Source organism: Gymnoscopelus braueri, assembly GCF_963280865.1.
Source record: "Gymnoscopelus braueri genome assembly, chromosome: 8".
In the NCBI taxonomy this organism is placed as follows: Eukaryota; Metazoa; Chordata; class Actinopteri; order Myctophiformes; family Myctophidae; genus Gymnoscopelus; species Gymnoscopelus braueri.
In genome coordinates this window covers 31,814,929-31,825,635 of record NC_137609.1, presented here as the reverse complement: position 1 = coordinate 31,825,635, position 10,707 = coordinate 31,814,929, and the positions used below count along the sequence as shown (strand labels likewise).

The 10,707-nt window shown below is 42.0% G+C and overlaps 1 protein-coding gene across 3 annotated transcripts in view; it reads left to right on the top strand.

Annotated features, from left to right (window-relative positions):
• Nucleotides 1-1,648: 1,648 nt before the first annotated feature.
• Nucleotides 1,649-10,707, top strand: part of LOC308089718 (RING finger protein 145-like) — a 30,015-nt gene continuing 20,956 nt past the window's right edge. For 2 of the 3 annotated variants that reach the window (XM_080434597.1, XM_080434596.1), the window contains exons 1-2: nucleotides 1,649-1,794; nucleotides 8,878-9,151. In XM_080434597.1, coding sequence (XP_080290723.1) covers nucleotides 8,968-9,151 — 184 coding nt within the window. In that variant the 5' untranslated portion in view covers nucleotides 1,649-1,794; nucleotides 8,878-8,967. Of the gene's footprint in view, nucleotides 1,795-8,877; nucleotides 9,152-10,707 lie in introns of those variants that run through there. The other variant, XM_080434598.1, reaches the window with a different exon arrangement.

Genomic DNA, 10,707 nt, shown 5'->3' with positions numbered 1-10,707 from the left:
TAAGCTCTCTATACTTAGTTGACCCCCAGGGCTCTCATATCTCAGAAAATTAAGTCTTGAGGACCAAATGTATTAATCAGCCATGTCCCCATTGTGTATATGACTCATAATCATATTAATTAGCCCAGCAGCATGATTGGACCACTGGTGGGTTGGACTCTGGGATGGGATGGACCATATGGATTTTTACCATGGAATGGACATAATGCGCATGCCTGGTGCATTCCTGATCAGTACTATCAAAGATGGTAGCAGAAGTGAAGATGAGGCATATCAACGGTTGTCAGTGGGGAAAATCATGGTCATAGATTTTCTGCACATGCACCCTTGGTCCCTTGTGTCACTTACATCACATGTCCTGCTTTCTCTGGTTTTGCAGAGAGTGTAGCTTTGTATTTATTAATTATTATTAAACACATTAATTAGATACACCGAACTTCACATCAAGACCAGAAGACATGATGACGATAAGGCCTTATTGATCCCAAAGGGGACATCCAGTTGCCAAAGGCAGCACAGCAGTTCAGATACAGAGCAAGAAAAAGTACTGTAGGTACAGCAGGGTAAAAGACAAAACACCATCAGTTTATTAATATTTTGGCCACGGACCCCCATCTGGAAACATTTTGTGATACAAAGATTTACGTTGTTTAAATGTTTTTAAAATATTCCAAATTTTTAATATTTTATTTTTCAAAAGTATTTGAAAATAGCAGATCTACAAGCTCACAATGTGATGCGTTGAGAGCTATAGATCTGCTATTTTCAAATAGCCAGTGCATATAAGGTTAAAGTGGGAAACAAATGTGGATGCCACATTAACAGATTTTGCTGGGGACCCCCTTGAACCTAGCCTGACACAGAATTTTCATTTCGTTCCACTCGGGGCTAGCAATTCAGGGGCTTTAGCCAGGCTACCTTGAACCCCCACAAGGACCCCTGGGGGACCGGGGCCCCACTTTGAGAACCACTGGTCTTTGGGACTTTGAATGGGGGGGGGGTCCTTACCGTCCTTCATGACCCAGGGTAGCCTAGGTACAGGTTGAAAGTTCCCACCACACCAACCCCGACCCAGATGATTTGACCCCGACCAGGAAGCAGGCCAGGGCATTGAACGTCGTCTTCTTGCTTCCCCCACTATCTTTGGTACTACTACCAGAGACGCTGGCAGTGTTGCCATGTCCGCTTATTATAAGCGACTTTGGGCTTGTTTTTCTGTAAATTTGCTTATAAATATTGTTAGTTGCGGGTTGCGATTTTTGGGGCTTTTTCTCTAAAGTGTAGTTATGTATTTGTCTTTCTTCCTAGGGTTCTTTAAACCAGTGTTTCTCAAACATTTTCAAGTCGAGGTTCCCCAAATTAATTTGTATTTGTCTCATCTGAAAATATCTTATGCCAGGGAGGGACCTCCATACAAGATTGGTGTTGTTAAAATGTTTTAAAAAATGTCCCCATTTTTCGAATGTTGTAGCCAATGTATTATGTTTAAAGGGCGTAAGAGCTCGCTTCTTTTGGACTTGCTTTCATAGACCTAGCTGCTTGTTTCTTTCGCCAAACCTGGCAACGCTGGACGCTCGGTGGTAGTAGTACCTGGTAATGGCCGCTAGGGGAGCAGTGTGAACGGAGAGACGAGAGAGAGAGAGCTAGAGAGCGGGTGGGCCAACCAACATCTTGATTGAGGAGCTTTTTCCATCGTTAGTAGGACCGTTAACTCGGTCGGCCGCTCAGTGAAAATGGTCGCGATCGGATTCGAAAAGCACCCCGAAACTCTGTTAGGAACATCGGCCCCTAAATGTAAGTAGTGTATTTCCATATGTATACTTTCTTTTTTGACAGGACGTATAAGAACAGCTCAAGGGAGTCTCTAGCTGCCCGCTAGGCTAACCAGCTTGGACTTATTATCATACCCGACCAAATAAAATAAATAAATATATATAAAAAAAGATAGCTAGTTCCACTGTAAATTGAGTAGTGTTAATTAATGTATTTTTTGCTGTATATACCTTGCTTAAAACAGCTAACTGGCTAGCATCACTGATACATACAGTTGTTAGACCGACATTGGTGAGTTATTGAATGGTGCGACTCCAGGGGTCGCTGTTTTACACGGTTTCGAGACCGGTGAAACCGTCGCGCGAGAATATTTTGAGCATTTGGTACGTGAACAAAGTGCTCGGACACCTGCTGCTGTGATATTTTCTCAGGCGGTGGTGAACCTGCATACACTAGTAGTACCTGCCCCTTGACTTTTGTATTTACAACGCAAAAAAAGTTAGGAATTTGCCGAATGTGTACAACCCGGGCGAACGGTCTCATAATTCCACAGGTCGCCGGTGTCGGTGTAACACCCCGTTGCCCGCTCGCTTGACTGCTCAATTCAGCTCATCATCAGTTGCCACATTCTGCGAGAGAAACAAGTCCAAAAGAAGCAACTATAGGCTACGGCTATTTGAAAATACTATTTTCAAAATAAGAAAGAAATCATCTTTAAAAAAAAAAAATTGGAACATTTTAACAACACAAATCTTGTATGGGGCCTGGGGGGTGTCCCTGGCACAACATATTTTCAGATGGGGGGGTCCTTGCCATGCAAATGTTTGAGAATCACTGGTTTAAACAACATTAGGAAACAAGCCCAAATAAGTAACTACACTTTAGAAACAAACGAGCGGCGAGCCCCAAAAAACCGCAACCCGCAACTTTACAGAAAAAGAAGCCCAAAGTGGCTTAGAATAAGCGGACATGGCAACACTGCTCATCGTCTCTGTTTGTGTTTTGTTGCAGCCTTTCATTCACTGTACGGTTTGCAGCCTTGCAGCAGGGTTTTTCCTCTCTGTCGAGACCGGGGTTACTAGAGTTCATGGAACATGGGAAAAGCCATTGATGCATCACTCAGGCAGCACCCCGTCCCATACCACCCTAACACACGTTTCCCAAACACTGGGTCGGGACTCATTTGTGTGTCGTGGACACATTTGTATGGGTCGCCCGCCGGTAGATATTTCAAAAGATTTTGACATTTCTTTTAAATCTTTTGATATTTCAAAAGATTTTCCCCCCCATAAAGGGGGAAAAGCAACATTTTTCAGGAAGAAAATCTAACATGGTTCAGGAAGAAAATCTAACATTTTTCAAAAGAAATTCATAAAATCAAAGGAATTCCATGGAAAAAATACAATAAAATTAGGAAGTAGTGAAAATAGGTCTATCTTATCTACAAGCTCGCAACGCGGAGCGAAGTGAGCTTGTAGATCTGCTATTTTCACTAGTTTGTTGGCAAACGTTCTCTTTTGGGTCTTGAGCTAAAAAGTTTGGGAACCATGCACTGCCTTAACACACCACAGTCTCTCTGTTTGAACACAATATGACCTGGATCATCATGTGTGTCCACTGAATGTCACATTATTATTACAGTCAGAGTCAGTAGACATACAGGTCTGGCTGCTGCCTACCATTCAGTGTGCAGTAAGTAAGTAACGACTAGACTAGAGGATTATAGCAGGGTGAAGCCATAGTACTAGTGGGAATAGATGGTAGGTAGTGTTATGTAAGGGGTACTTTCTGCAAAGTGATCTCTCACTCTCTTTATGGTCATGGCTGGTTGTTGTGGATCTAGGACGTTATGTAAGTTTTACTGGATCCTCCTGTCCCGGGGCTGCAGGGATATATAGCAAGGGGGATGGAAACGCTACCGTCAGCGGATTTTGAAGAGGCTTTCGAAAGTTACTGGGTTGTTGGGAACAAAATAGTATGTCTTCTGTTCTGCAGCTGTGTTACTTGCAGTACCTCTGTAGTGCTCATCATCAACATCGAACCTCAGCTGAAAACAGCCTATATGTTGTTGTTTTCTGTGAGATCAGAGAGGTAAACAAACTGGTGCTCGTGCGTTTAATGTGTTTTTTTGTTTTGATGGTAGCCTACCTGTGGATTAATTCTGTTCAGCACGCATGTTGGAACAGTCCTATCACTTGACAGTTGTTAAGTGATAGGACTCAGGACTGTAACTGTAATAGTGTTTATAAATGTCTGTATGACTGCTGTATTACTGCAGCATTTGAAGAGAAGCAACATGTCAAGTCTGAGTGCAGTGGTTCCCAAACTCTTTAGGTCGAGACCCAAAAGAGAAATGTTCCCACGACCCAAACTAGTGAAAGTAGCAAATCTACAAGCTTGTGAGCTTGCTATTTTCACTACTTCTTAGACGTTTTTTTTTCACTTATTTATTAAATTCTTTTGAAAAATGTTTGAATTTGTTTTTAATTATGAAAAATGTAGAATTGAGGTAATATTTGAAAATCTTTTGAAATAATAATAATTAAAAAAACAAAAAACACAAAAAATAAAGGGACATACTCGCGACCCATGAAAATGGGTCCGCAACCCACAAACGGGTCCCGACACACTGTTTAGGAAACAGTGATTTAGTGTAGTACGAAGGAATGTGTTGGTGAATCAGAGGCCTCCCTTTGTGCTGGTTTAAATTTTGTCCAACAAAATTGGAAATGCAATTTTGTGGTGTTGGAAATTGTCCAGGAGTGCTCAACTTAAGCCGGGAAAACTGTTGCTGACTACCGAATTTGAAACATTTGGCCTGCATGTTCTGTATTCTGTTGTAAGCCAGTTTATGGTCCGATGAAGCAGATAACACCATAACACCAGACTGTGTGTGGTCAACAGCGCTGCCACTCTCATGGATTTATTTATACAAAATAGTAAACAAAGAGATCTGTAGCTCTTTGTTTTGATAATCTGTATTATTATACTTAGGGAATACAATAACTGATATCAACATTGCTGTTATGGTCGATAACCGATATTTACAGATGTCGATATTATCTGTATAAAAGTTATTTTAAGGCCGATATTGCAGATACCTATATGGTGACCGACATATATCGCACATCCCTAATTCTACTGTAAAGTGAGCTTTTGTTGCACCTCGAGATTCAAGAGTTCAAGATGCAGGTTTTTTTATACAATAACATCGAGGGCTGTCTCTTTGTTTAAGGTTTTGGATTAGGTGTGCAAGAGTTCATAGAGAAACGTGACACTATGTGACAAGAGGCTTTATAGTCGACTAATCAATGAATCAGTCGGTTTGGCTTGGTCTTAGTCGACCAAGACTTTAATCGATTAGTTTTATGCTTTTTTCTTTATTTCTATTTCTTGTAAAATCGAGATAAAAGCCATTAATTCCTCCAGCATATATCAGAACCAGATGTTTTTTAAATGCTGCTGTGGAAACTCCACCAGCCTTTAATTTCTCTTGTACTAATGCCCTTCTCCTGTGCTGAAACTCTGATACGCTGATTGGCTTGAACTTGACTGAGTACAGGGCAGGCGACGGACAAGCGGTGATTCATGTTTTGAATTGGGCTCCCGACCACTTCTATGAGGTCCGACTAAAGCCGAAATCACGCACACACGCACCTAGCAGATGAGTCCCAATGCTCAACAATGAGCCCTGGTGGCCAGTGGTCCGCCTGGTGTATTTCAGCCGTTATTGTGGTGAGAGCTTCCTTAATTCCAATTGATTTATTGGGACACCATTCACGGCGTAGACAAGGACTGCACAGATTGCAGCTGTAGCTCTTGCCCCTGACTGCAGATGGATCATCTTAACAACCTATCCCCTGGAGACCCCAAATGATGTTTGAAACGGTTTGACTCTTTACTTACCGTTTTGGTCCTGGAGTGAGCCTATATTATTCCACTAGCAGAGTACTGTACCGCTGAATTTCTCTTTAAATTCTGGAGTGATGGTCTTATATAAACACAAATTATAAGTGAAGTGTGCAGTTGCCCATTTCTTTCCATGTATATTGTATATTCTTAATTAACCACATGAACCCTAGTGTCCCTATTCTGGAGCAAACATTTGGCAAAAATAGCAGATCTACAAGGTCCCAACGGGTCACATGGTGACGTGTTAGGATCTTATAGATCGACTATTTTTGGAAAAGAGATTTGGTGTAGAGGGAAATACTAGCAGACCTGGAATAGAGCCCTGGGATACCCCAGTTAACGAACTATATAGTAAGTGTCAACCTCAATGCCGAGAATATTCAACGTCCTGTTCCTGATCAACTGCACAAGCTACCCCAAGTAAACCCTGACGATTATATTTTGAGATGAATGTCACCGCATCAAATGCACTGATCCAGAACAGGACATAGACTATTCTCAGCAAGGAGGTGGACATCTTTAATGTGCATACTTCTGAAAAGTTGAGAGTCAAACCCTGTTTGCGTCTCCAGCGTTACTTAACACCTCAAACTGTTTAAAAACACTGTGTGACTTTTGACATAGGATTAACTTGATATGCTTGAGCACATCACAACCACTTTGAAGTCGTAATTGGATTTGAACCGGACCGGTGAGGTTGATCCGAGTCTGGCTGAAGTGTTTTACAATGTTAGAATTTCCTCAATTAGCAAATGTGACTGCATGTAAACAACACTTGACAATTCCGAGTCTCAGGTGCGTTTGGGTTAGGGTTTTGCATTTTCACTCGTCTCTAGAGTGAAATGGTTTGTAAGTGGATAGTTGAGTTGAGCATTTAGTGTGAAGCAGATAAACAGCATAGCCATTTGTTATGCAAACTGTAGTACTTAACACAGTACTACAGTAAAGCTGTAACGTGGCTGCTCGTACTCATCTGTCAACTTTCTGTGAATTGTTCTGCTGTTTTATACTATATTATTACTATAATGCTTTTATACTGCAAGTCCTTTTGAGCTGTATTCTAAATGAGAAAGGTGCTATAACATAGCCTAGGTACTGTATGTATATAACAGCTATGCGGTATAGTTGTGGAATGTCATTACGATATATGCAGGGCGAGAGAAGGACAACGGTAAACAGACACTAGCAATAGTAGCAAGCAACCAGTGTTATGTGTGATGACACAGCCCCTCCCCCAACTCCAGCAACTCGACTGGACTCGCACACCCACACATAACACAAAGTGCTAATGTTTTTGGGGAACGATGCATTTTTTATTTCACCGCAGTGACTCATTGGAATATACACTCTGCAAGCTGATTATTTGAACAGGACTGACATTTAATACCATGAGCAGAGTTTCAACACCGGCTTGTCACCAAAATGTGTGGGTGTGGGGGGGGGGGGGGGGGAGTCTATGTCATACTGTTTTTAATCCATTAAGACCGGGAAAGCATCCGTGTCATTTTAGATTTTTAGATTTCTTTGACTATTCAAAAAATAGCAGACCTACAAGCAATTTTTTGAAAATTTGCTAAATCTTTTATATATATATATATATATATATATATATATATATAATTTATTTTTCATCTTTTCGTTCCAGGGACCTCCCCCCACGGCACTCTGTGCTGCGCTATGAGCTTGTATATCTGCTATTTCTTTTATTACACTAGATGTTTTCCCGGGTTGAATGGGTTAAAAAGCCTCTGATCTGATGTGATTGGATTGGTGTCAGCAGCTCAGAGCAGCATGTGCTGCTACTACACGAGTCTACTCCCTTGACAGTCAATTCTAATCTGACACGTAGCACCTTCCTCCAGGGAGCCAGCCAGTTCTCTCACACTGTAATAGAATTTGTTCATAGTTTTATCCAGCTACCTATACAGTATTTGCTTTTTTCATTCCTCTGGTGTTTTCTTTCACACCTGCCATTTCATTTTGGTAATTGGCCTTCATCTGTCTGTGCGTGATTCATACTGTACTGGTGCAGGGAATCTCCGAAGAGAATGTGCTTCTGTATTTAAATGTTGTTTTCAAGGCCAAGGAGGTCGAGCTTTAGAATAGAATGTCAACAAAACAGCCTGGCTGTCACTGTGGTCATTTAGATTTAGAATAGGGGCCTTGCAGAGAATGGTGGTATAATTGTCTTTCTTCCAGCATGACTGCCCGTAACCACTTTGAAAAGAAAATGCCCAATTTCTTTGCAGTCATATAGTAGGTAAAACGCTGTTGATATCTTGTTTTCAATATCCAATAGCAAGACACCAAATTATTATTTTATTTTTTTCTTCTCATAATCAACACATAGCAACTGTTGTTTTGTATGTGTACTGTAGCAACAGTTGCAAGTGTTCCAATTTGTCATAAAGCTACAAAACAATGGTTTCTATTACAGGCAGAAAAACATTAAATGCAAAGCCTCGGTTGGGATGTTACTACAGTATATCAAGTCGAGGCTACCTGGAAACTTCACTAACCACTTTGAACTTGGCGTCCCCATTTTGAGCATGTCATTAAATCATTACAGGAGGTCTACAAGCTTGTAGATTGGCTATTTTCACTATTTGTCATAGTACGACAAAGTATCCGGTTAAAGGTGCTGCAAATCTCTTAAATGACTACTAACACTTGCGGTTATTTAAATGTTTTGTCCATTTACAGTAGTTAGTAGTTTTACTTGCTGTCCATTTTTGTCTCTGCCAGGCCGAAGAGAGACGCACTCTGTCTGTTCCTCTGTCCGTCCGTGCGTGTGCGTGTCTGTCTTTCTGTGAGCAGCTATTTTGCGTGCACAGCAAAACTCTGCACGAACACTCCCTGGATGCCAGAGCAGAACCTTTGCCCCGAATTCCTCAGATCATCCTGTTATAGCACCACTAGGAGGTTGATTTTTGCACAAAAATAAGTGATATTACTCCTACAGATTTTTGTCCAAACACAAGCTCACAGCGCGTCGCAGTGCGACACGTTGTAAGCTTGTAGATCAGATATTTTCGTGCATGACACGGGCGTGCAACTAAACATAGTCTGTCTTCTTTCTTCCCTGCATTCCTGCCTTCCCCTCCCCTCTCCTACACGTCCATCTTTTTCTTTTCTCCCCGAAATCCTTTCAACCATCTCCCACCTCTCCTGTGCCCCCTCCCTGCCCCACAGTGCGCCCGGCGTAAGCTCCCAGGTCGCAAAGCGGTCCCGGCGAGGCCGTCGTCGACGGCGGCGGCTCCCAGTTCCCGAGCCGAGGTCATCATGGCGGTGAAGGAGCGCATGGAGGCGGTGCTGAACGTGGGCCTGCGCGTCCCCAGCATCATGCTGCTGGACGTGCTGTACCGCTGGGACGTCAGCTCCTTCTTCCAGAAGATCCAGCGCACCAGCCTCTCCAACAACCCCCTGTTCCAGTACAAGTACCTGGCGCTCTACCTACACTATGTCGGTCAGTAATGCGATGGCTTCAGGGAAAGCACACACTCGTACACAGTACACACACACTTAAGGGGTTGTGTCCACTAAAGTGTTTCTTCCAAGGTGAAAACGCTAGGCACTCGCCTAAAATGCTTCCAAACCAAACGCCTGAGTTGAAAATATTTCAGCTCTTGGCAATCAGATAAATACACGTTTCCAAAAACGCGGCGATCCCATTGTAAATGATTCAAAACATAATGCTGCAAAAAACGTGGAATAAACGATCCAAAAATTTGAATATTTTACATCAAACTATTAATTTAGTGATGCCTCATTCATAGGTTGATGCAGGTTAACACATTTGTTTTGTTGCTTTATTGCCTCGTTATGTTTGTGTTCTGTGTGAATGTACTCATGATACAAACAGCAGTTTAAATTAATGAAAATAAACGCTCCCAAGTGTGTAAGGACCTTTTAACACACACACACCCCCCCCCCCCCCCCCCACACACCCACACATACATACATACATACATACATACATACATACATACATACATACATACATACATACATACATATACACATACACACAACCTGTTCTAGAACAAATAGCCACTACGCTACGTCACCACCCTACGTGCACTATGTCAAATTTGGCTTATGGACGGATGCCTGTGGAAAGAAAAAACATACACAGAGATGCACACAATCATGGCTCATACAGTACATATCCTGTTGGATTACAAACAGCCTGCCCTCTACTTACACTATATAGGTTATATACACACCATGTTTCAGTATAAATATTTTGGCCTATACTCATCAGTTGTTATTATAACACACACATGTGCCCCATACGTAGGCACATGATGTTCCATCTTCCAGTACAAATCCCTTGTAGTCCGGGCCACCAATGAAATGTAGAAAATCGTGAACTTAAGGAAAAAGAAAATGGGAGTTGATTTTGGTGAATTAATTTCCCTTACACTGTTAACATATTCACTGCCAGGTACTATGCATCCGCTTCATCCGCTGGTGCCAGCAGTTTTTACCGTGTTTTTTTTCATATAGTTCATTGATATGGGGGGGGTGCCTATCTACAACCTCGTAGATCAGTTCTGTTAGATGCGCTTGTAGATCAGTTATGTTTTTATGGGGTTTTCTTTAGGTTTGAAAATGTAGGCCCTGTCTATAGGAGAATTGGATGTAATTCTGTTGGCAGTAACTGTAACAGACGTGCAGTGCTGCAGCCGTTGGTCCTGTGGCGTGGTCTGTTGTGTTATCAGGAGCTCTGGTGCCAGTGTTTACACAGTATGGTTGTAGTATTGGTAGAAAATTTGATTGTGTTTGACCACCTTATCTTATCAGTCAAAGCAGCTCGTGGCTCTGCTAACTTTATCAGCTATTGGTGCCCTGGCTGTCAATAGTTTGAACTCGACTTGGGCGAGTGAAATCAAGTTTGATACACCTGCTGTTGGTCAGTTGCAAAAAGGCTTTCATACATTAAGTTATCCAAGACCAGTTCCTTGTTAGTTTTTTTGTTTGTTTTATCACTCCCACTGTCTCTTGTTTGTATCCTGCATG